We start from the raw sequence: 25,463 nt of genomic DNA, 5'->3' as shown, positions 1-25,463 counted from the left end.
CATGGTTTCATTGGCATGCACTCCCCTCCTTTGCTGGTCTCCTTCAGTTTAATTTGCTGCATAGCCCATAGCAGACGTCTCTCTCCTACTCCATCATTACTGTGCTAAGCTTGATCCTATTACTCTTGTTTTCTTTACTGATTCCTTTGTTCTTTCACTCTGAAGTCTCTTCCAGCTTTTCTGTCATAAATAAGCCTAACAGACTCCTACACTATTGTCATTATCGTCCCAGTGAGGGCAGAAGGGGAAAGCAAAGGCAGCAATGGGTGCTCAGCCAGCTTCTATGTAAAATCGCACAAACTCCCCAGCACAGACCACAAAGGCCCACCCAGGAGGTAGTCCTGAGAAGGAAGCCAGCCAAGTGGTTCATCCTCAGGAGGCCCAAATGAAAGGGGACGCCTCACCCAGAGTTGTTCTCTCCCCCCTGACTCTACTCCCGTGTTTCTCATTGTGGGACATGGGCAGCATTGCTGAGACCAGCTGCCAGAGGTCCTCGCAGGACAGCATGAGTGTGCATCTTTATAGTCCATTCCTAAATATGTGCTTCTACCTAGACCATCAGTTTGCCCCACAATTTTCCACAGGAACAACTGGAAAAATGCATTATTACTATTTAGCCAAGGAATCGGGATGGAAGTACAAAGCACAAAAGTAAGAAAGAATGCAACAGGGCTTATTCCACCACCTCCTTGGAGTCCCCTCCAACAAGAAAACCAAAAAGACAAAAATAAGAAAAGCAAAAACGCCAAATGTAGACCAGAACAGCAGCACTTTTAAAATTTCAGACTCCTGATCTGGTTAGTGCTCCTAAGAGAGCATTGTACAGTGTATACCAAGACTCTCTTCCTCTTGTCAGTCATATTCACCACCACCAGAGACTGTGCCTGTGGTGCCTGTTCTTATTCAAGAAAATAACCCTGGAATAGATCAGGATAGGGAAGAAGGGCAGCAGAGTTCAGTGGCTATAAAAGCGAGGACACCCTCTGGACTTCTTAAGGAGCTGGGTCCTCTGCTATGAATGAAGACTAAAGACTGGCAAGAGAGGAGGTGCCTGCAAAGTAAATTGTAAGTTTCCTGCATGGACTAAACTTGAGAAGTGACAAACCCACCGTGTGCCTCACATAGTTTGCCAGAGAAGGCCCCTTTAGGGAAAATGGCCAGTGTTCCATTTAAAATTCCTTTCCTTGCACAAGGCAGTTGGTAGATGCTTTACCGAATGCCACTGTGGAGCCATAAAACACACATTGTTACATGTTGTGCATATAAAACACCGAAACTTGTTAATTCAGCTTTTTTCCCCCTTTTAAAGATTTCACCAATAATTCTCAATACTGTAATTACCATCATGGCTGCCATGAAATCAAACCTGAAGGATGAAGGATCTGGTGAGACTGCTTGCAATATGGTGGACCTCTGGGGTATCAAGTCTGTTGACCAGTGTCACTATTGGTTTCTTGGTGTTGACATGGCCACGGAAGCAACCGAAACATTCAGTGCTAACGAGCAGTGTGAGAAGAAGGAAAACCTGGTGGTTGAGGTGAAATCTGTTCAGATCACTCTGGAATGTGGTTTGGGGCATTCCACTGTTCCCTTACTGTTAGCGGAATCAACATTTTCAGGATCAGTGAAAAACTGGTCTTCTCTCATGGCGGCCACAGCTGACATGACACTGGAGGTATGTAAATATAAGAAGTGATTGATGCTTTATATTTGAGGCATAGTCTGCTGTTGCTAGGCCTAATGATCATTTGAGTTACACCTGTAAATTATTTTTAGTACTTGTTCCATGTGCATGTAGAATTTTGTTTCTTAAGTTTTTATTCTGCTTGACTTAGGTGTGGTAGGCTGAAATGAAGCCTGATGTTAAATAATTTTAGCTCTTATGTTCTCAATATTGTATCCCAGGTTCACTATTACAATGAAACAAATTCAGTTTGGGAACCGCTTATTGAGCGAGTTGATAATGAAAGACGTCAATGGGACTTAAAGTTAGAAGTAAGCAACCTTTTATAAATATAGATATATTAATATAAACACCATTAATTGATGAAAATTCAAACTGTTATTCCTGTCTGGATATTACAATGTTTTTGCCAGCTGAAAAGCAAAGTGTATTTTGCCATGAATTTTAGGCAGCCTTCCTCCAATTAGGGGGCCTTCAGATGTTTTGGACTACAACTCCCATCAGTCCCTGGTAGGTTGGCGGAAGGCTTCATTTACGATGCTAGCAGTTGCTTATCCTGGACTTTGTTTTGTAGTGGCATAGTCTCATTCTGTCTTTGCTTCAAATTCTAACCAGCCACACAACTCAACAGGCTTTCAGGGGTGCTTACAGCATAAATGGCAGTAGCACACACCAAACGATAATTAAAATCTTACACTGCACAAATTATTAAACTATCATATTTCAAGTTAAAAAAAATATTTAGTTCAATCATAGAATCATAGAGTTGGAAGAGACCACCATGGCCATCCAGTCCAACCCTCTGCCAAGCAGGAAACACCATCAAAGCATTCCTGACAGATGGCTGTCAAGCCTCTGCTTAAAGTTCAACTTTCTCTGATTATTCAAATGCTCTGTTGAATATATACCCTTCTGTACTCCATGTTTAGATTCTGAAACATGGACTGTTTATAAGCAACTATTGAATTAAAAGTTTCTAAAATTTAATTTGAAAATTAATTCCATGTTTGCCAAGTCTTCCTGTGCCTTACATGTTTGAAGTTAATGTTAATCTTCATTTGCGTTCATTAAATTCACGATTTAATCTTCTAAGTTATACATACTTAAAAGCTGTCAGTATCTTTTGTGGAATACTTGTATTATTGTATATTTCCATTGACCAACCAGAAAGATAATTATTGGTCCAAAGCAAAATTGCAAAGCTAAATGTTAGCTTAATTTAAAATTGTGCCTTCGCAGTTCAATTTCCAAAGTTTCAAATGGGCAATAATTAATAATGCTGCTATTTCTTTTAGATGAAGACTAACCCCTTACAAGATAAAAGTTTGTTGCCAGGAGATGACTTCATAGTTCTACCAGAACCTCAAAGTGTCATCAATATATCTTCAAAGGATACCATGAATGTAACAATATCCAAATGCTGTCTTACTGTCTTTAGCAATCTAGCTAAGGTAATTTCCTATGCATTGTGGTGAGGTTATTTGTAATCAAGCCCTTACAAGTGGTAATTTGATTAACTTAAGGGAGAAGATAATTATTGATTACATATTATGGGGTGGCATTTTTCTCTCTCTGTTTCAGTTTAGCTACTGACTGTTTAAGGGAGCAATGTTTTCCTTTATACTGAACATGCTGCAAATTGATCTCATTGCGGGGGGTGGGGTGGAGGTGGGGGTGGAAGAGAAGGCATTGATTCAGATCCTTGGTTAATCATGTCAAGGAGAGCTATTTCCCTTTATCAGCATAACAGGGAAAACAATATTTTTTTAAGCAGCTCCCGAAAAACATATTTTTTGCCCAGGCCTTTCCTGGATTTCTTTTGCTCTATTTTACTACTTATAACTTCTTTTGCTATATTTTGCTGTTTATATTTTTATGATGTGTATAATTATTTATACTATGCTGCTTTTATGTTTTGTTGTATATTGTGCACCACCTGGTTGAATTTTAAAGTTCAATGGTCTAGGAAATATTTAAATAAATGAAATAATATGGAATAGTTGGGGAAGAAAAGCATTAAAGGTTACAGGCAGGAACAAATGCTTTGGTAGTAGGATGGTACTCCCTTAATGCTCCTGGTTGCTTCTTGCCTTCATCACATTCAATCTATGAGCGCTTGAGCTCCCGTAATACTTCTCAAGCTAGTTCTGTGTTACCATTCCCCCATCTTTTTCAGCTTATTTCTTTCTTATACTTCATTTTCGTTCTTCTGTTAATGGTCAACTTTAATCTCTGATAGCTTTACTAAGAATATTGAGTAGCCCAAGAACATTTATAGTCCATGTATACTTTTAAAATGCTTGCTTCATCTTAGGGATTTTCAGAAGGAACTGCTTCTACGTATGACTATGCATTAAAAGACAAGGCTCCCTTTACTGTGAGAAATGCTTTGGGTGTTCCCCTCAAAGTTCATGCATGCAGAAATCTCCAGGTTGTTGGATTAGCTACAAAAGAAGATATTCATGATATAGCAGTTGATCAGAACTTGGAATTTGAATACTCTACAGTGGAGACCCCACACAGAGGAAAGTTATCTGCAATGTATCGCCAGGAAAGTTCTCTATTCACTTTGAGCATTGGTAAGATGTAGAGAATGCTGTGTGTGTTTAGGAGGGTTAATCTGGGGAGGGAGGGGGACAAGGCAAACAACTCTGGTAGGGAGTAAGTTACTCAAGACTAAGTACATGAACTCTTCATAATTCTAGAAATGCCTGTGCTTAAGTTAGAATCAATTCAGAGTAAGAATAGTTGTAATGAGCAATATTGGATTGGTTTTCAAGTTCAGTGTTTCCCATGCATTCAGAAAAGCACAAGATGCATCTCTTCTTTTAATGGACTACTTCAGAAGTACAAGCAATTAGATGCTTTTGCACACAAAAGCCAAAAAACAAAACAAAACCCCTCTGCTGCTAGAAAAGAAGCAACTCCCGTTCCACCTCAGTCTTCTGCATTCCTCCTGGAAAACTTTGCTTTGCAATGGAAGGAGACATTTGACTGTGTTTTCTGATATCATCGTTGTGTGAAGAGATGCAATCACAGGAAGAGTAGATTGACACTTGTTGATCCTTTTTAAATATGTCGTGTAACTTGTAAGTCTTTGAGACTGAGATATTACTGCTTGTATATATTTAAACAAAAGGGGTATGTTTTTTTATTTAGTTGTTGTTTTGTTGTTGTAAAAACAGGACCTGAAGGATACACAGAGGTGGCAAATATTCCCATAGCAAAACCAGGAAGAAGGCTGCACAATGTAAGAGATCCTCAGAGTGATCACTCAGATTCTGTTGTAGTGCAGATAGATGCAGCAGAAGGAAACAAAGTTATTACCATACGCTCTCCGCTTCAGGTAAATGATCATGTTGTATGTTAAAAGCATGATTATTGTGTTCTAAAATGCTTGTGTTAAATTACTGTGGTTGATTTGAGGGCTGCTTTTGATTTGGGTGGGTAGGGGGAGAAGTTGCCCCAAAGAAATATAAATGGCAGATCACTGCATTTAATTGCAAGGCTAAACTTCGGTCAAAGTTTGGGTAGAGTATTGTCAAACAGTATCTCAACTTCTAGGAGGGGTACATCAACATTGTTTGCTGGCTCCTTTATTGTTTACATATAAACAATGCTATCAAATCCTGCTTACCACTTTTTTTACACGTACTGGTAAAATATGCTGCTGTGTTTTAATTTCAGATTAAGAACCACTTCTCTGTCCCATTTACAATTTACAAATTTGTTAAGAATGTTAAACTGTTGGAGCCTATAGGTGTGTCTAAGCCTGAAGAGGAATTCCATGTTCCATTAGATTCGTACAGGTATTTTTTTTTCATTTGCTTCAGATTTCTTAAGCAGCTTTACTTTTTAAATAAAGAACCCCAAAATTTAACAAGGACTTGATTTCTCCCTCCTTCCCTTCCTGTGCTTGAGCTTAGGTGTCAGCTATTTGTTCAGCCAGCTGGGATCTTAGATGGTCAGTATAATCCTTCCACAACCTACATATCCTGGAGAGAAGAGCTTCATAGGAGCAATGAAGTCAAGTGTATGCTACAGTGTCCATCAACGGAAGTCAATTTTCTGCCTCTAATAGTGAATACTGCTGCTGTGCCTGATGAGTTAAACTTCATTGCAGCCCATGGGGAGAACTGGGATCCAGCCTACATTATTCATCTCTATCCAACACTCACTTTGCGGAATCTTCTGCCCTACTCTTTACGATATCTGCTTGAGGTATAGCATCTCAGGACTGGATATAACATAACTTGAAAATGCCAGGGATGATTTGATCCTTCATAGAGTTGCTTCCTTCTTCTTTAACATATTTTAAGTTTGGTATGCCTTGAAAATATTTGCTCATAAATCTTAATTTCAATTGCCTGTTGTAATTTTAAAACCACTTTTCATTAAGTGTGTCTTTGTGAGATTTTTACATACGGTTGGATGTATTGCGGTTCTGAAGACTTGGAGGTATAACTGGCTCATTTTTAAAAAATTCTCAATTTTGCCACTGTTTCTTCTAGCAGGACCTGGGTGGGTGAACAGAAGGAGGAAGAAGGTTCCTGCACGACTTGCAACTATGTCATAGACCAGTGTTTGCCCACCTGCTGCCCTCCACATGTTTTGGACTACAACTTCTGTTAGTGCCAGCCATCGCAGCTGTGCCAGTAGAAGCAGATGAGAATTGCCCAAAACAGCTGGAGGGCACCAGATTGGGGAAGGTTGTCATAGACTCCTGAGGTCTTAGGCTGAGATGATTTGAATACTGTGTGTTTATTGCAATATTCCTAAATCTGTTTCTTTTCTACATCATTTTCAGTTGTGTTAAAAATGGGTTGTGGCTTATCATGTCCTTGTGCCAGTTTTCTGATCGATATTGCTTATATTTCTTTCTTTATAATAAGAAAGATGTGTGAATGTCCTTGAGTGTAGATATTCTTCTTTCCAAAAAAAAACATTCTCTTATTTTTGCTGGTTACTTTTAGGGAACAGCAGAGGCCCATGAACTGCCAGAAGGGAGCACTGCTGATGTTCTTCATTCGAGAATCAGTGGTGAAATCATAGAACTAGTCCTGATAAAATATCAAGGTAAAAACTGGAACGGACACTTTCGACTCAGTGACTCGCTGCCAGAGTTCTTCCCTGTGTGCTTCACATCAAATTCTGCAGACATGACAACAGTTGATATATACATTCACATTAGGAAAGTTGGCAGCCGGATGGTTCTGTCTGTGTACAGTCCTTACTGGATCATCAATAAAACTTCCCGTGTTCTACAGTACCGTGCTGAAGATGTGCATGTAAAACACCCAGCGGATTTTAGGGACATTATCTTGTTCTCCTTCAAGAAAAGGAACATTTTCAGTAAAAATAAGGTATGATGCCAAGTTCACATTTACTGGCCTTTAAGGGGTAGGCTTCTTAACTTGAGTGCTGGCTTTCCTGGCTATTGCAAGAGTTGCTGCTACAAGAGGAAATGGAGCCAAGAGGGTGAAGAGAGGTGCTTAGCAAGAGCTGGTAAATTCTACTACCCGCAGCAGCTGCTCTTGCTGGGGGAGGTTGCAGGTTGCTGTCATGGCGGGAGCTGGGGTGAGTGCCCAGGAGAAGTGGGCTACAGCAGCACACCCTGAAAGTGGCCCTTAGTATCAGCAGTGCCAAGGAAAGTGAGGCTGTCGAGGAGCTGCATAAGCTACTGGAGTAGGTGCAGAGCCCAGCATTAGATGGTAGCAGTGAGGAGGCGGCATCTGAGGTCCTGCCATGGGGCCATTGCCTACTGCTGGGTGATGACCCCAGGGACAGCTTCATTCAGGTGGTGAGGGCCTGCAACCCAGACACGCTCTGCGGCCTGATTTGGAGGAATTATGGTCTGGGTGTGTGAAAGTGACTGGGCTTAAAGGGGGCATTTGGAGGAATGAGGGTAGGGAGGACAGTTAATCTAGGACAGGCAAGAGTGATGATCTGTGTGGTACCCGATCTGGGACTGCTGGAAGGGAGTGGGAGTGAGGGGGCTTCTTCAGCGGGTGGGGTGGGGCGGTGGCAAGAGAATTGGAATTTCTATGAGATGTATATATGTCACATCTATGAAGGAAGTGGGTGGCCCCCTATGCATGAGAGGGAGAGAGAGCACTGCTTGAATTGGAAGGGTAGTGAGGATTAAAAGGGGTTCCTTGAAGGCAGAAGGTGAAAGTTGTCTCTGTGTGTGATACCTGTATGAGGCAAAGTCCCGAGTAATCTAGAAGGGGGCGGGATATATACATGTTACAGTTGAGAGAGAGGACTGGGGCAAGTGGGGACAAGGAAGCCAGAAATGAAAGGCTTCCCAAGTGAGTTGCCTCTGCGCATGAAGCATGTTTGTTTTCCTTTGATCCCTGGAATAGCCATAAATCTGGTTTTCTACTCTTGAAGTTCTACTTTAATTGTCTTCTCTAGAGTTCAACATGAACTGAAACACAGATAAATAATCCTTTCATTAAATTGTCACACAGCCTGTGAAGCAGATGAGTGTCCTCTGATTTTGGCATCTAATAAGCTGTTTTTTCTCTCTCCTCCTGATGTAGATCCAGTTAAGCATCTCCACTAGCACATGGTCTAATAGTTTCTCTCTGGATACAGTAGGAAGCTACGGATGTGTAAAGTGCCCAGCTAACCTTATGGATTTTCTGGTAATATCTGGGTTCTGTACTTGCTGCCTTCTTATACGTATTACTGTTCATACTAGGTGCATAGAACAAAATCCTTCTTGAATTTCAATAGTACTTTAGGGTGCACGAGGCCATCTTTCTGATACTTCTCTTGCTCACCTTGGTGTCCTCTGTGCGGTTTGATATATGGATGCTATGATGCCTGTCCAAAAGTAGAGAGTGATGCTATATCTTTGAATGGAAGTTGACAGGGATTAAAAGACCACCCAAACCAAGCCTTTATAGACCATGTGGCAGTAGAAGACCACCACAATAGGGAACTTTCCTACTCTAGGCTGGTTTATATTACTTATGTGCTAGGAAATGCAGGCAAAAGCCATCACATTCTGTATCTGAAGAAGTGTGCATGCACACGAAAGCTCATACCAAGAACAAACTCAGTTGGTCTCTAAGGTGCTACTGGAAAGAATTTTTTTTTGATCCTTATAATTTCAGTTTACACATCCACAGTGTGCTTGTGAGGAACAAAGGAGTATTTGTGTGTGTGTGTGTGCTGTAAATGAGCTAGAGAGATATTCCTTGCAGTTAAACTCTTGAGCCCTCGAGCACCATCATCAGATTGTTCTCAAACGCAAATGAGCAACTAGATGACTTCTTCACTTCTTAGTTAAGTAATCTACATTTGTTCCTTGCCTCCCACTTAAACCTGAAGAACTGAGCAGTCAGGGAAGGGGAAAAGTACCAGGAAAAGGTTTTTTAAACAGTGTATGGTGCTTAATCAGTATTTTTATGATATCATTTTTGCAGGTTGGCGTTAGCATTAAAATGAGCAGTTTCAATCTCACTCGGATAGTTACTTTGACTCCATTCTACACCATAGCAAATAAATCATCTTTCGAGTTGGAAGTGGGAGAAGTGGGAGCTGATGGTTCACTTCCTACTAATAAATGGAGTTATTTCTCAACTTCAGAGGTAATTTTTAAAACAATGTTTCTCTCTTTCACATCACTGACAATTTCCGAAGCACATTTTGTTTTTATTTGATCTGAATTCTAGAGCCTCTAGATCTAAAAGGAGTTTTGCTGGGATCATAAGAAAGTGGGAACAGATAAATGAGCAATAGATCCTCATCTATTAAATCAAATGAACAAGGAATATTTGGTGTTATGTTGGAGGGGATGCCAGGAAACCAGGACTTACGTTCACATGTGGTGTGTGTGTGTGTAAATATGTACAATTTTTTTGGCAAAAGGTGTTTAAGGAGATAACAGAAATCACTGGGTTAAAGCTGACTGAAAGTCCAGAGGTAGCATTCTTATCAATTTATGATGGTGTGGAAGGTTTGCAGGCTATGAAGGACTTGCTCACAGATTTATTGATAGCTACATGAATTATTCTAGCTAGGAAGTGGAAGGGGCAAGGTGAATATAAAATAGAAGAATGATATAAAGAGGTGTGGGATATAGCTATTAATGATAAATTAACGTGTTGTTAAGGTAAGAAAAATGATTTTGAACAGATAATGGAAGGTATTTGTAGAATTTCTGCTGTTAGAATAGAAAGGGGTCAAACCATTGCAAGAGGTGTTGAAATTTTGGGAGGCTGGATAGTTACAATGGAATGGTCTCGGGGGTGGGGTGCACATATTTATTATTATTATTATTGCTTTGTTATAATAAAACAAAAGGAAGAATATTAGGGCAGTGGGCAGGGGAAGGAGTAGAGCATGTGAAAAATGAACATAATATTTTAGAAGCAGTTCATTCATTTTCATTCATTCATTTGTATTTTTGTTATAAAAAAGTGCGCCTAGACATTCCATTGTTTTGCCCATAACCTAGGTTTAAGGTGCCATTTAGCTCCTAGCTTTCATATCTCAGTTTCTAACACTAGTTGCATATCTCTTCAGTAATGGTTCCTTTAAAATGGTTGGTTGGTGTACTTCTGCTTTAGATGTCTTTTGTTGGACATACTGCCAATTTTAAGCAGAAACTCTTTATTTTGCCCACTAGTGTCTTCCATTCTGGCCAGAAAATTTGTCTGGAAAACTGTGCATCAGAGTGATTGGCTGTGACCGTGTGACCAAACCATTCTTTTTCAGCAAACAGGACAATGGGACTCTGTTGAGTCTAGAAGAACTGGTGAGAATATGGCATTTTTATTCCCTGTTGTGCTTATTTTAAAACATGGTCATGAACAATATTTGTTTTTAAAAAGACACATAAACCAGACTTGCAAATAAACTCATAAAAGTTACTAGCTTGCACCTATTTTTACTAGTCTGCTGGAGAGGAGGCACAGAGAGCTTTGTCTCTCCTCTAGCAGCCCACTGCATTTCTATGCTGTGAGCAGAGATGGGTTGAAGCACTTTATCCCTCTTCTGCCTGGCCACTCGCCTGCATAAAATTCCTTATCACATGGCTGTTAGGAGATGTCCTACACATGAGTAGAACCCTGGAAGAGACACATGCCCGACTGGCATGTTCCCTCCCCCCTCCTGGTCGATCATTCGGGAGCTTCAAAAGCTTTCTTCTGCCTGAACATCACAGCGACTAATGCCAAAAGGCACCAGCACACTCAGATCCGCAAAGTTTGGGAGTTGTGTAACAGAACTCAGCAACTCAGCATTTTGGCTAATCTACTTTATTTACATATAAACACACATGAAGCACTGCACCATGGCTCCCTCTCTCTCTTGCATCAGACAGCAAAGAGAAAGAACAAAGGACAATAGTCCCACCTCATGGAACACAGTAACACAAACATCCTGTTTCCAATCTGTGGAATGAAAACATACACTGTCATGTGATAGATAATAATCCCATGACTGCAGACACAGGGAATGAATCTCCAACAATGGCTACCATGGGAAGTTTTTAAATGCAAGGCTGATCTAAATGCTTAAATATTGCAAAAGCAGTAGATCCTCCCACCTGGTGCCATCTAAATGTTTACAAGAACAGAAATGTTTTCACAAGCAACTTAAAATTGGTACCTTGAAGGCTTTCCTGCATAACTTGTTTGAAGCTATAATGCTATTACTGAGAAGACCTCACTCCTCATATCCACACAGTCTAATTTCCTGAAGCTACAAGATCCATGTTCAGGGCCTGCTCTGTAAATCTCAGGTTCCTTTGGGTAAAGCAGCCATGATGTTATGGTTCGCTAGTAAAAAGGGAGGGAGCAGCCATTGCTGCTGTGTTGTTTCTGGTTAGTCCCAGGAGCAGGAATAATATTGGTTGCTGGATCAAATGTAGTAAAGCTAAAATTGGATGCATTAGAAGTGTAGCTTCCAGCTTGAACTACTGGCAAGAAGCTGCTATCAGGGAAGAGAAAGGAAGAGACAGAATTCTCACACTCCATTAATTTTGGGTAACCTCATCTGGACTCTCGTGTGAGCCCCATTGTAAGAGCCAGAGCTGTCTGGTTGACCAGCAGCTGTTTGTTGCTACTGTGAACTGCTTGCTAGAAGTATAAACTCTAAAAGGTACAGTGAAGCTTGAATTAGGCTCTGTGGATATCAAGCCATAGCTTTTAGTACTGTATCCATTTATTTTATTTTCAACAGAGCACAGGGATCCTAGTAGATGTGAACGTGTCTGAACATTCTACAGTTATTAACTTCTCAGATTATCATGAGGGAGCAGCACCTGCTTTGATCATAAATCATACTCCATGGGCTTCTCTTAAATACAAGCAGAGGTATGTGAAAGAGCTTTCTTCCATCTTTTGAGAGAGGTACTTTGCTGTATAGGGTGTAATTTTTTTTTGACCTGGATTCAATTGCACTTTTGTTCATCCATAACTAACGTTGTGTTTCTATTTTTTCCATGCAGTGGTTTACAGGAAGAGATGGAACTGAAACCAAGGGGAATAAGGCTGTTTGCCTGGGCAGATCCCACTGGAATAAGAAAACTAACTTGGGTGTACGCACAAAACTCCGGAGAACACGATCTTCTTAAGGTATTTGGTGTCGAAAGAAAAATTGGTCAAGTCTGAACTTCATGGGAAACCATTTCTATAACGATTAGTAATGCCCCTCAACTCAAAACTGTTTCTGCCCTTCTATGCATCATTGGTACCTTTCAATATATTACAACAATTCTGTTTCTTTTTTAACTTTGACATTTTAAAGTCAAATGTAATTATGTAGACAACCCCAGCTTGTAGAAGGCTTGCATTTCACATACCATTCATAACACAACACAGCAGTGTTCATTTTGTTTGCGTTGCTTACACTTGCTACAAGCTAAAACAAATTTAATTTTGCTTTAAAAATGACAAAAGTGTGCCCAGTGTGGTATTAGTATGTTAATTTTGTGTTAAACAGCCAATTCTTTTCCTTCCTGCCAATACAGGATGAGTGTGGTCAGTTTCCTTACAACTCCAACACCCAGATACATTGGGTCTCTTTCTTGGATGGACGCCAAAGGGTGCTGCTTTTCACAGATGATGTTGCATTGGTTTCTAAAGCACGGCAAGCAGAGGAGATGGAGCAACCGGATCAAGAAATAAATGTTGCTCTTCACAGTGTTGGGCTTTCACTAGTCAACAATGAAAACAAACAGGAAATTTCTTACATAGGAATCACCAGGTACTGTTCATAAACAATAGCTGGCTGCCTGTTAATTCACAGAAGTCTTGTTTTAAAAATCAGAGCAAAATTGGCTCTCATTTTCCTAAAACAAATATTTGTCTAAGCACCTCCAACTGCTCCTTCAACCATGTAAAGCTTAAAGAAGTTTGGATTAGTTAAAATACAGTGCTGTGGGTTGTTTTTACTTTTTTTTAAAAAAAATAAAGGTTTAACTTAATCACTAATGTATTTATTTTTCAGTTCAGGCATTGTCTGGGAATTAAAACCAAAGCAGAGGTGGAAGCCATTTAACCAAAAGCAAATACGCCTCTTGGAACAGGCATATCAGAAACATATTTCTGTGCGAGGTGTGGAGGCTTCTGATTGGATTAAAATAGACAACAATTTTGAGGTATGCTGAGGTATCACGTATATGTTGCATTTATGCTACTGAGCACAATCAGACATTTTGCAAAAGTCTTCTGTTCATAAATGTTAGTTGCCTTATATGGGTGGAGAATATCGAGGCTTTGAACAACTCAACGAAAAGCTGATCTCTGAATCCCTGTCAGATAATTTTGAGAATGTAAACTGTCACCATCGCTCCTTACTTTCTTGTATATAAACCTAGGAAGCCATAATGCCTAAGAACTATCCTGCATGTGTATAGTAGTAGTAGTAGTAGTAGTAGTAGTAGTAATAATAACAATAATAATAATAATAATAATAATAATAATAATAATAATAATAATAATAATTTATTTGTACCCCGCCCATCTGGCTGGGTTTCCCCAGCCACTCTGGGCGGTTTCCAACAAAGATTAAAAATTCATTAAAACGTCACACATTAAAAACTTCCCTAAACAAAGCTGCAGAGAAACACAAGGTATCTGAGCACGGCAAAATAGAGGAGATACAGTCAGGGGCATAGGAAGGGGGGTGCGGGAGGAGCGGTATGCTCCGGGTGCCATCCAAGAGGGGGGGGACAAAAAAAACCCCAGGGTGGATCACGCCGCCGTGCCGCGATCGGCCCCCACCGGAAGGATTGCACCGCCACGCCACAATCGGACCCCGCCGGGAGGATCGTGCCACTGCAACGCAATTGGACATCCCCCCCCCCCGAGGATCACACCAATCAGTCCACTGCTCCAGGTGCTGTAACAGCTTCCTCCGCCACTGGATACAGTATGGACAAGCAAGCAAAGGCAAATGTAACATGCCAGCATGGCATAGCTAAGTGACACTAGTTATAGGAAAAGCATGAGACAAACAGACTTAGTGGGCAAAACAAGGGGCGTCTCCTTGAGAGCCTCCTATTGAGGTAGAAAGGCAGCTGTCACTGTCCTGTCACTGTTACCCAGCTCCTTGGTAGCTGAACCAGTGTCTTGCTCCATCCACTGTCACTTTCCCATCTGGTGAGTCAAGTGTGTAATAAAAGTTTCTTACCACAAATATCTGTTTTTTTTATCACCCAGAAGGCATTCCAGAAACTTCTGATGGAAGATCTGCAGTGTCTTCTGGGAGCTGCTGCCCTCCGTGCTCCTCTGCCACCCAGGTCTTCCCTCATGTTGGCTTGGGATAAGTAGATCATGAAGCTGGGAAAGATTGCAGGGGAGATCCAGGGATATTTCCTCTGTCACCTCAGTGGTCTGCATTCCTCAGGGCAGCCCCTAATGGCTGCTCCCCCCCTTTGCTGTTCTTGCCTGAATAGGTTTGCCAGGAGCAACTTAGAGGAGTGGAGTTTGGTTCTCAGCCAAGTCTGGAAGTCGTCCATGCTTCCACTTGACTAGCCTCCCTAGGCAAAAATGGCAGCAACTGACAACAGTTTTTAGTGGTCCAGCTACATGATATTTCTTTGCTTGAGCTGGGTTTACTGCCAAGGAGAGGAGATAGAGAGGGATGAGATTAATAGCAGCTGCTGCCATTGCAGGCTATTAAGTTTGAACGTGTAAGCCCCAGGCCTGGGTGAAAGCTGCACAGTTGGGCTTGGGGAGGGGAATGAGAAACAACTTAGGAACTAGCATGTTGGCAACTAACGTGCTGATGACAGTTTTGAAAGCTGCCAAGCACCTTGAATGTGACAACAGTCCTTGCCTATCCCAAACAATTGGGTGGTCTGTAAGGTCACTGAAATAATGTTCTGCCCTTCCCTGCACAAGGGTATGGAAACACTCTGCTGCTCAAAGGGGTGGGGGCTCTTACTGGGCCAAACCCATGCCAAAAAGGCATCTAGGATCCTAGACAAAATATCTCTACATCCCAACTGCGTGAAATTGAGGGGGTTGTAAAGAACGGGGGTTAAATGTATATGCATGTTTTTCAGGTTAACTTTAACAAGATGCCAATGGAAATGCGCCTTCCAGTCAAATGTAGCATAAAGCGAGATTTCTTATCTGGCATACAGATTGAATTCAAACAGTCACCTCACCAACAAAGCTTACGGGCCCAGTTATACTGGCTTCAGGTACAAATCTTTGATTATTTTATTTTTTTAGAAAACCTTGGTGTTATGAGGGATAGCAGTAACTCTGGTCAAGGAAACTGGAATCTTAAAGATGGTAGTCATGGACTGTATAACAGTTCTCTGGAACCACATTTGTTCTTAGAAAGACTGTGGGTCACTAATTGATTTGTCATGTAGTTAATTATTCACGAGAATTTTAAAACTATACTTTGTTTAAGCACAAAACATTCTGTACCTTTTGTAAAAATTAAGAGCCAAACCCTGCAAAAAGAATCTTTCTTCTTAATTGTTTTTTATTTAGCAAAGATAGGATTTTGTAGGTGCTGACTTTGCTTTATTTTGTGGAGCTAAGCTAAAGGAGCTTGAAAGTGAAATCCTATGCCCACTTACCTGGGAGTAAGCCCCATTGAACTTAATGGGGCATATTTCTGAGTGGACATTGTATGATTACAGGTATATTGCATTTTACATTGATTTGACATACACAATTGCAGCGTCATGCAGATTGTCAGAAAATAAATAAATAAATGCAGAGTGTGGAGAAAAAAATAGGGTTGGGAGAGCAGGAAAGGATGACAGGCAATCACATCAGCCATTGGAAGAGTATTAGAGTGTGTTTGGAGAGTTGGTAGAGAGTGGAGGAGGTTACAGAGAGGTTTTTTTTTAAGCTATATTTCCAAAAGCTTGAAAAACAAAGAAAAATATATATACATAAGTCAACATCAAATATCAAGCATTTTTAATATAAAAACGAAAAGTAAATTAAGAAAAAGAAAAGACTTCCTTTTTTCTATTAGTTTTTTAAAAATTACCGGTATGCCAAATTTCATTCCACAAAAACACACAACTTTTCGACTTTCCGCAAACCAAACTTTTTTCTGTCTTCAAACTCAGATATCACAACCTCCTTTTCCTTTTTGCACAAAAACCCATAAGGGATTTCCAGGAGGTTGGAGAGAGATCAAAGGAGGCTGGAGAGAGTTGTGGAGGAAGTTGGAAGGATTTGCTGGTTTTTGTGTGTGTTTTTTTCCAGTTTTCTAGGGGGTGCTCTGGCTTTACATGGTTTTGCTTAGACGTGCAGTAGCCTGGAACATGACCCCCACATAATATTAAATCTGCCTATACTCTGCTAAAATAATAGTCTTTATTAATGTTTATCATATATTGGCTTCTTATATATTGGTTTGTTACTCCCTTGAAGGTCGATAACCAGTTGCCTGGTTCAATGTTCCCTGTTGTATTTCATCCTGTAGCTCCTCCAAAATCCATCGCATTGGATTCAGGTAATAATATTTTTAACATTCTAGATGCAGCAAGAATCAGCCAATTAATAAACAGGTATTCATTTCACCTCTCATTTTTCCTTAGAACCACGGCCATTCATTGATGTTAGTATCATCATTAGATTTAATGAGTACAGTAAAGTGTTGCAGTTCAAGTAAGTAAAATATACTTAAAGGTTTTTGAAACATAAGCCATGTGAATCTTACTCCTAAATAAATTCTTCATTCTTAAGGATCAGAGAAAGGACCATGTGTTTCAGCTGAAACATCCAAATTAAACTAGAGCAGGGGTTGGAAACTTCTGGCCCACAGTCTTAATTAGGTCCAGCTTGGCCTGCAAGACCCTTTCCCCCAAACTGTGCCCGCCTGCTTCTCACCTGATGTCACATCTGAGGGTCAGGTGTGGGGCAGGAAGAGATGCAACTGCCCATGCAAAACTGGGAGCCTGAAAGCGTGCTTCCTGTTGTTCATTGGCAGTAGAGGTTTGCTGTCACTACTGGTCAGCTGATTGGCGGTGAGAGCAAGCCTGTTGGGATCCTCTGTGCTACAAAATTATCAATGGGGAACTCAAAGCTGGGTTCCAAGTCACTGCCTATCAGCTGATGAGCAGTAAATTCAAGCCCCACATGGCTTGGATTGGCTGCACTATAAAGGGAAAATGGATCATCTGTGATGCCAGGTGATTGACAGACCCACGAGGATAGGAGGAGCCCAGGATTAGGTCAGCTGGCCACAGCTAATTCCCCACCTCTGAACTAAAGTGATTTCATGTTTCAAAAAAATATATTTCCCACATGCAAAATTTCCTCTAGAAGACTAGAACGGCCCAAAGCATTTAGCTTTAATTGAGGGTGGAAGCTTTCTGCATATACAGTCAAACCCACAGATCATTTAAACTGGAATTGCTTAATAAAATATTTTAGTTTGTCCATCTTTATTGGGACTGTGAAAGGGTTCCAATAAAAGTACTTTGAATGAAATGGTATATGGCGTGGCATGGCATGGCATGGACCATTGTGGGTTTGGCCAAATCTGTTGAGAGGAGCTAACCACAAGCCTGTGGAATTACCCACAAGTTTTCCACCACTGTATTGTTTGGTCTTCAAGCAACTCTGGCATTGCAGGTGCATCACAGGTAGCTGCATAAGCAGAAAAGGTCCAGTATTTCACTTGCTTTAAAATTAAATATTAACCACGAATTGGGCAGTTGGCCTCATGGAAGCTGTGTTGTCAGTTACTTGTATTTTCCTTTTCCTCAGGTATTTCATGGTTCTAATCCAGGAAATGGCTTTGAAAATAGATCAGGGATTCTTAGGAGCTGTTATTGGACTCTTCACTCCATCTACAGACCCAGAAGCTGAAAAACAAAGGGTAAGGTCTACTTGGGACATCTCATGTGTTGAGGTGAAAGTCTGTTTTTTTGAAACATGCCAGTCTATGAAAGCACAGAAGAATACTAATGCTAGACCTGTCCATAGATTTGAACTAGAGAAAATTATTTATTTTCAAGACGATAATTAGCATCATGGGGAGAACATAACTAAACATGATCTGGACAAGTGTGTAATATTTTTAGCAATTTCTGGAAACTCTGTTTTGTGTATAGTGTTAGTACACAAAACAAGTTTGGGATGAGTTTACTAGCCATCAGATTTCCAAAAGTTGACTGTGGCTTTTAAGTGCTGTCCCAGAAAAATGTTCTTACAAGCTGATCTTGGTGTGTCATGGATTTGGCATATGGGTGGCCTGTTGCTATGATAATGTGACACAGTCCTGAAAGTTCTGGTCACAGTAAACGATTAACTGTTCTTTACCATGATGCCATCCTGGGATCCTTAGGGTATAGAGAATGCTTGCATAGAATCATAGAGTTGGAAGGGATTCTGAGGATCATCTACTCCAACCCCCTGCAATGCAGGACTATGCAGCTGTCCCCTACGGGGATTGAACCTGCAACCTTGGCGTTATCAGCACCATGCTCTAACCAACTGAGCTGTACAGCAGAAGGGCAGGCCATAAGTTTAATAAATATTAATAGTAATAATGATATTCGAACAGGGCTGCAATTTTTCAATTATTGCAGAGAGTTGAGCTTCCACTTGCTGTGAATTACCATCAAAATACTGTAATGTTTTCAAACCAGTATATTGAAAAATGCCTAGAAGGCAGTTTTTAAAGGAGGTAATTGGAACAAATACTGTAATTTCCTGTGATAGGTAATATTATTTGAAATGAGATCAAATTGTATAATATAATAAATATAATAATAGGCTGCCCATCTGACTGGGTTACCACAGCCACTCTGGGAAGCTTCTAGCAAATTAAAACACAATACAACATCAAACATTAAAAACTTCCCTGAACAGGGCTGCCTTCCGATGCCTTCTAAAAGTAAGATAGTTGATTATTTCCTTGACATCTGATGGGCGGGCATGACTACTGCGAAGGGCCTCTCCTTGGTTCCTTGTAACCTCACTTCTCTCACTGAGGGAACTGCCAGAAGGCCCTTGGAGCTAGATCTCAGTGTCTGGGCTGGACGATGGGGGTGGAGACGCTCCTTCAGGTATACAGGGCCTAGGCCATTTAGGGCTTTAAAGGTCAACACCAACACTTTGAATTGTGCTTGGAAACATACTGAGAGCCAATGTAGGTCTTTCAGGACTGGTGTTATATGGTCTCGGCGGTCTGACTCCCAGTCACCGTTCTGGATTAGTCACCTTCAAAGGTAGTCCCACGTAGAGCACATTGCAGTATTCCAAGCAGGAGATAACCAGAGCATATACCACTCTTGCGAGACAATCCGTGGGCAGGTAGGGTCTCAGCTTGTGTACCAGATGGAGCTGGTAGACAGTTGCCCTGGACACAGAAGTGACCTGTGCCTCCATGGACTGTTGTGAGTCCAAAATGACTCCCAGGCTGTGCACCTGGTCCTTTAGGGGCATGGTTACCCCATTCAGGACCAGGGAATCCCCCACACCTGCACCCCAAATATAGAAATGTTTCATCAGTTTGTGTGGTGCCTACTATTCAAGTCTGAACCTAATTGAGGGTTTCAATTAAAATTATTGCTATTTTAACAGACAAAGTTGATACAAAAGGATATCGATGCTCTTAACACACAGTTGATGGAGTCATCCTTGACTGATATATCCACCCTCAGCTTCTTTGAGCACTTCCATATTTCTCCTCTGAAGGTATGTTTGAAAGGACTGTGGCTTGGCAACACAAAAATCAAGCTTGTTATATTTAATTATGTAATAAATATTAGGGTAAGGTTAAGAATAAAATGGTATTGGATAAAATGATATTGCAATATTTACTCAAGCCTCGTGACCATGATATTTGTTATTTTGTACATTTGCTGACTAACAGTAGTGAAAATATTCTGTTCAATGGGCAGCGCCTGACAGAGCAGTCCTCATTAAAGCTTGTGATTATTACCGCCATTCTCATTTCACAGATTTGCAGGCTCACAGCTTGCTCAGTAGGGAGAGGATGGCACAGCATCTTGGGTGCATTCTTGCTGTGTTTCCATCTGTGACAAATTTTAATTTCTCTCTTCATTAACTAGCTAAGTAGATGGAAGAAAAATTCTCTTGGGTTCCTTCAAAGTAATATGTGGAACCTGCCTTAAGTGATAGTGATTTTATTATTTATTTATTTATTTATTTATTTATTTATATATATATATATATCGCCTGATACAATCAGTGACTTAAATCAGCAAAGAGAAAAAGCTGGCCTAAATCAGGTTTTGCACTGATGCTGTTTCTTAACCTACGGTGCAGACTTGCCCACTAAACCATATTAATTTAGGACTACAATATTATTTATACTTTTGACTCATTCTTATAACAAAGCCGTGCATCTCTTTAGTCACCCTGCAAATACTTTGCATGCTTTACCTGTAGAGGGAATATCTTTAAAATGTTCCTGCATAGGGTCTTTCTTATGACCAGCACCCATGACGCTAAGCAGAATCCTGTTTACTCAAAAGTCGATGGGGCTTTCTTGTCAGGAAGTTGATACAGTACTGTAGCTGGAGTATGTGACTATAGGCACTGGTGCATAGCACAATCTTGTCTTCCATTCGCCTTTCCAGTGTGCATTGCTCCATTCTGCTCCACTTGGCTCAGCCCCCCTCCCCCAACAAAAATGAAGTGCCCACAACTGATAGGTCAAAGCAGGGTAGATAGTTCCAAGTCAGACTAGAGTAGTTTATTTTTGTCAGGTGAAAATGAAATGTCCGCTCACCTTCTCTGGTGGGCGCCATTGCGTGCTGGCATTCCCCCTCGCCCCAGGACCTGATGTGAGAAGTTCTAGGGACTGTTTCCCAGGCAGCAAAGGAAGTCTCTGGGCTGAGCTTGCTGCCTGGGTAGTTGGTCCCACCCATTTGCCTAATCGGCAAATCACAACCAGGCATGGGACCCACCAGGGGGCGGGCTCCAGTATATTACGTGGTTTGTTCTCCAGCCATATTTTTTGGATCTCCCACCCTCCCACTCTTTATATATTGCTATTCCACATTGTTCTGCTTAACCTTGCTATGGCGTAGCTGGTTGCCATATTTGGTGCCAGGTTGGAATTTTTCCAGTTGGCAAATTGGCTCCAGCCCTCTGGTTTTTGCCATCCTCATAGCAATTGCCACACCTTTGGTGGTTTAAGCATTGGATAGGTCTAGTTTTGGTTGGATGAGAGGTTGTAGCCTCTGCCTGATACCCTCCCCTGAAATGGGCTTTCCCGTTAAAGGGACCCAGGGGAGATGCTTCTGTCCGGACGCCCAGGTGGGGGTGGGGGGCCACAGCAGCCCCCCGGTGCAATCCAGTGGGGGAGTTGCCCTTTGATGTAGGTCACGGGCTCCCTCCTTTCCAGTTGATCCCAAAATGCAAGCTCTTCCAGCACGTGGACCGGAAGGGATGGGATCTACCCAATGCCTATGCCAAACCTCTTATATCTGCTGGCATTAAAGTTGCGGCCTGATTTCACCCAAAAATGCAGTGCTTCCTACTCTTGGTATTTGGAAGAACTGAAGAGGAGGGAGGATGCCTTGCCACATTAATCTATGAGCCATTCATCACCTTCCTGTATCCTCATTAACCCAGAATAGAGGACAAAAGCTAGAAATCATAAAAAGGAAGAGAGAGATAAGCAAAAGAAATAAAGAGGATTTCCAATTTTCCGTCTGTCAATTATGTATATAAAGACTATTTAGAGTATTCAAAATGTTCTAAATTTACATAGAAAAGCCTCCTTTTTATCTTGGCGTATCTAGAAGAAGGCAGTGATTCAAACTGAAAATTAACTGTGGGTCTAAGTTAATATAAAACATTTCTTGTATACTGTGTAACTATGAACACTCTTTTCTGAAAAGAAAACATGATTGACAGAATGATTAGCAGTATAACTGAGCACTTAAAAATGTTGTCACAAACATCGTCACAGATCTAGTAAGTATCTTTTCCCCCGAAGCATTATTCAAACTTCTACATGTTTGCCACTTCCATATGTCAATATATTTAGTAAAACTTGATAAGCAGGTACCCAAAATGTTAATTCATATCCATTTCTATCTTGTTAGTTGCATTTGAGCCTTTCTTTGGGCTCTGGTGGGGAAGCATCTGATAAGGGCAGAGGAGAAATGATAGCGATCCATTCTGTGAATCTACTATTGAAGAGCATTGGGGCCACACTTACAGATGTAGATGATCTAATATTCAAGTAAGTGGATGAAGCAAGCGTTTGTCTCTTAAAGTTCTCTTTCTGGGTTCTTGTTAGGCATTTGCAGTACTAATTATTTTTAACCACCCTGTCACTACACATGCTCATGCTTCTGGAAACTTATTAGAACAGTATTGGGTAACCACGGAAAGAGGGCTGTATGAATGGAGAATGGATACTCATAAAACTGGCTAAGAGAACCTGCTGTGATGTTACCTGCTCAATCACATCTCAGGCTTGAATTTGCTGCCATAGGCAGCTTGCATTCTCTTAACTTCAGCTCTGCATTTTTACACGAGGATAATGCCAGTCCGCTTTACAAGGTTATTCTATAGATGAAATGATGTACGCGAAGCAAATACACTGTAAGTATTTAGAAGTTTCAGACATTCTCGGCAATGGGAAAACATCATTCTTCAGATGCTGATTTGATGCTTCTTTTCAGGCTTGCCTTCTTTGAAATCAAGTATCAGTTTTACAAAAGAGATGAATTAATGTGGAAAGTCATCGGGCATTACAGAGATCAAGTAAGTTCTTTGCCCTCTGCATCATTTTCTCCGCTGTATTTCCAACTGCACTTCTTTGGATTTAGCACATCATTTCCACATGCATTCATAAGGCCTGAAGCTCAACTCTCTTTGCCCAGGAGGCATTAATATTGCAGTGTGAAATTCTAGTTCCTAAGCAATGACATACTCTTTGCATTGTGTGTGTGTGTGTGTGTGTGTACACACACAAGCATGCACGTGTGCACACCCCACCCCCACACACAAACACTATAGTGCTGCTGTTAAGCTACCATTAAATATTGTTTGTTTTTGATGTGCATAGATTCTCAATAATTGAATACTAATTATTTCTATTTTGTGTTTCTGTGTTTGTTTATTTTTTACCTTAGTTCTTGAAGCAGGTGTATGTTCTTGTGCTGGGTTTAGATGTCCTGGGTAATCCCTTTGGCTTAATCAGAGGTCTGTCAGAAGGTGTGGAAGCTTTCTTCTATGAGCCTTTCCAGGTATGATGTCATTGTGCCACTGGGGTCACAGGTTGTTGGTTTCACTGGATTTCTTTCTGAAACATCTGATCTATTATTTTGATCAGTAGCAAAGGATTTGTAAACTGACGACTTCAGAAACCTGTGTGTTGAATATAACTATTTTAGGAAAAAAGAACAATATGTATACTGGCTCCAGTAACTATATTTTGTGTCTCTCTCTCTGTGTGTAGCCTGGTAAAACTGAATCCAGTCCTTTGCTGCTGTTCCTGACCAGCAGACAAGGGCCACTGTCAAAAATTTTTTGGAAGGGTTGTGTCAGTAGAGCTTGACAAGGCAGAAATCATGAACACAGCATCCATCTTTATGCATGTTTCCTCATCTAGCTTCTGTACACATATTCCAGCTAGGATGCATGCAGCTAATTTAAGTGATCATGGTTTTTGTCAGAAATGACTTCTTTCAAAAGTTCAGTATTTGTCATAAGATCTTTTTGGAGCTGCATAAAGCCACAAATGATGGGAGTGTGGAAGTGGTGTGGGTTTGTAAAACAAAACAAAAAAACCCTCAAATGTCTTTTTCATCCTTCATTAGGGAGCTGTTCAAGGACCTGAAGAGTTTGCTGAAGGTTTTGTGATTGGTGTAAGAAGTCTGCTTGGCCACACCGTGGGTATGTTGAACACTTCACAATATTCAGTATATTATACATGCACAACCTAAATGTTCATGCAAGAGGTGACTGTGTAAAAAAAATTACTGGCCTGTTCAAGATTTGGTCTTGACACTCAGCCAGTATTTAAATTGCAATGGATAACCATAACAGTGCACCTGTCTTGTTCTCAATCTTTTTCTGGAATGGTCTTGGCACCCCATAACTTTCTTCTACTTGTCTGATAGGCGGAGCAGCAGGCATGGTGTCTCGAATAACTGGTTCTGTTGGAAAGGGTCTGGCTGCTATCACTATGGATAAAGAGTACCAGCAGAAGAGAAGAGAGGAAATGGGTCGTCAGCCTAAAGATTTTGGAGACAGTCTTGCCAAAGGAGGGAAAGGCTTTCTACGAGTATGATGCTTAGATATTTTCTGGACTTCTGTGTGAGAGTAAAAATGGATAGATTAATCTGAAATACAGTCCCCCCCCTGTCTATTAAATTGAGCCTAATCCATGTGAAATATGCACATTGGGCTCCCCTCCCCCAAGTTGTTTGTGTTTCTAACGCTAGTTATTGGAATTTTTTTTGGCAGCCAACCCTAGCAGCAAAAATTGAAGTATTAATTTTATGCAGTTGCATTTTGCTTTGAACTCTCAAGGGTACTGATCTATTGGCCAGGCTTCATATTGTGCGACAAAAAGTTCCTAAACATGCCAGTGCTTGGGTATGTGTGAAGCCATACTAGGGACTAAGGCTCCAAGTGGAAGTTTGAGAGGCAGAGCTGTTGCTGATCCATGTTCCTACATGAAGTGATTTTGCTTCCATCAGTCAGTGAGGGGAGAGCTGGGCATCATGAGGGATAGCATCATGTGACACATTTTGTTCAGCAATATGTGTCAAGGAAAAGAGAGAGAGCAGCAGTAGTTCTGTCTTCCTCATAATTTTTGGTTAGGCTTTCCAAGGAGGCATACTGTAGGCATTTGTGCAGTTTCCTCTCCACTTCTTCGACTGGGGTAAATACAACTGCCTTATTGATCAGAGGCATACTGTGCATCTTGTTTTGCACTGGGGACGAGGAACAGGAACCTCTGAGTGAAAACAATTTTGATAATACTCTGTGTGGAAGAATTGGAAGCTTTGGGTTATTTTTCACCAAGAAATCAGACATGGTGGACATCAATGCTCTTGAAAACTTAGCCAGACCTCCTGCCAACCTAGCAGTTTGAAAGCACATCAAAGTGCAAGTAGATAAACAGGTACCGCTCCGGCGGGAAGGTAAACAGCGTTTCCGTGCGCAGTTCTGGTTTGCCAGAAGCGGCTTAGTCATGCCGGCCACATGACCTGGAAGCTGTACACTGGCTCCCTCAGCCAGTAAAGCGAAATGAGCACCACAACCCCAGAGTCGTCTGCGACTGGACCTAACAGTCAGGGGTCCCTTTACCTTTTAGATGCTATTTGATGGCACAA

General features: G+C 41.1%; 1 protein-coding gene across 1 annotated transcript in view; it reads left to right on the top strand.

Annotated features, from left to right (window-relative positions):
* The window catches only part of VPS13C (vacuolar protein sorting 13 homolog C), a 103,229-nt gene that overhangs the window by 65,902 nt on the left and 11,864 nt on the right, over positions 1–25,463 (top strand). The window contains 25 exon segments of the mRNA XM_033166740.1: positions 1,310–1,675; positions 1,906–1,995; positions 2,980–3,135; positions 3,999–4,263; positions 4,870–5,030; positions 5,372–5,493; positions 5,611–5,905; positions 6,658–7,047; positions 8,230–8,334; positions 9,121–9,285; positions 10,326–10,454; positions 11,882–12,015; positions 12,150–12,276; positions 12,672–12,907; positions 13,151–13,301; positions 15,213–15,353; positions 16,555–16,636; positions 16,722–16,791; positions 17,896–18,007; positions 19,717–19,830; positions 22,215–22,354; positions 22,800–22,881; positions 23,253–23,366; positions 23,940–24,015; positions 24,243–24,406. Coding sequence (XP_033022631.1) covers positions 1,310–1,675; positions 1,906–1,995; positions 2,980–3,135; positions 3,999–4,263; positions 4,870–5,030; positions 5,372–5,493; positions 5,611–5,905; positions 6,658–7,047; positions 8,230–8,334; positions 9,121–9,285; positions 10,326–10,454; positions 11,882–12,015; positions 12,150–12,276; positions 12,672–12,907; positions 13,151–13,301; positions 15,213–15,353; positions 16,555–16,636; positions 16,722–16,791; positions 17,896–18,007; positions 19,717–19,830; positions 22,215–22,354; positions 22,800–22,881; positions 23,253–23,366; positions 23,940–24,015; positions 24,243–24,406 — 3,987 coding nt within the window.

The sequence above is a fragment of the Lacerta agilis genome, chromosome 13 (assembly GCF_009819535.1).
Source record: "Lacerta agilis isolate rLacAgi1 chromosome 13, rLacAgi1.pri, whole genome shotgun sequence".
NCBI lineage: Eukaryota > Metazoa > Chordata > Lepidosauria > Squamata > Lacertidae > Lacerta > Lacerta agilis.
Note: the sequence above shows the minus strand (reverse complement) of the source record. Positions and strands in the feature narration are given on the sequence as shown.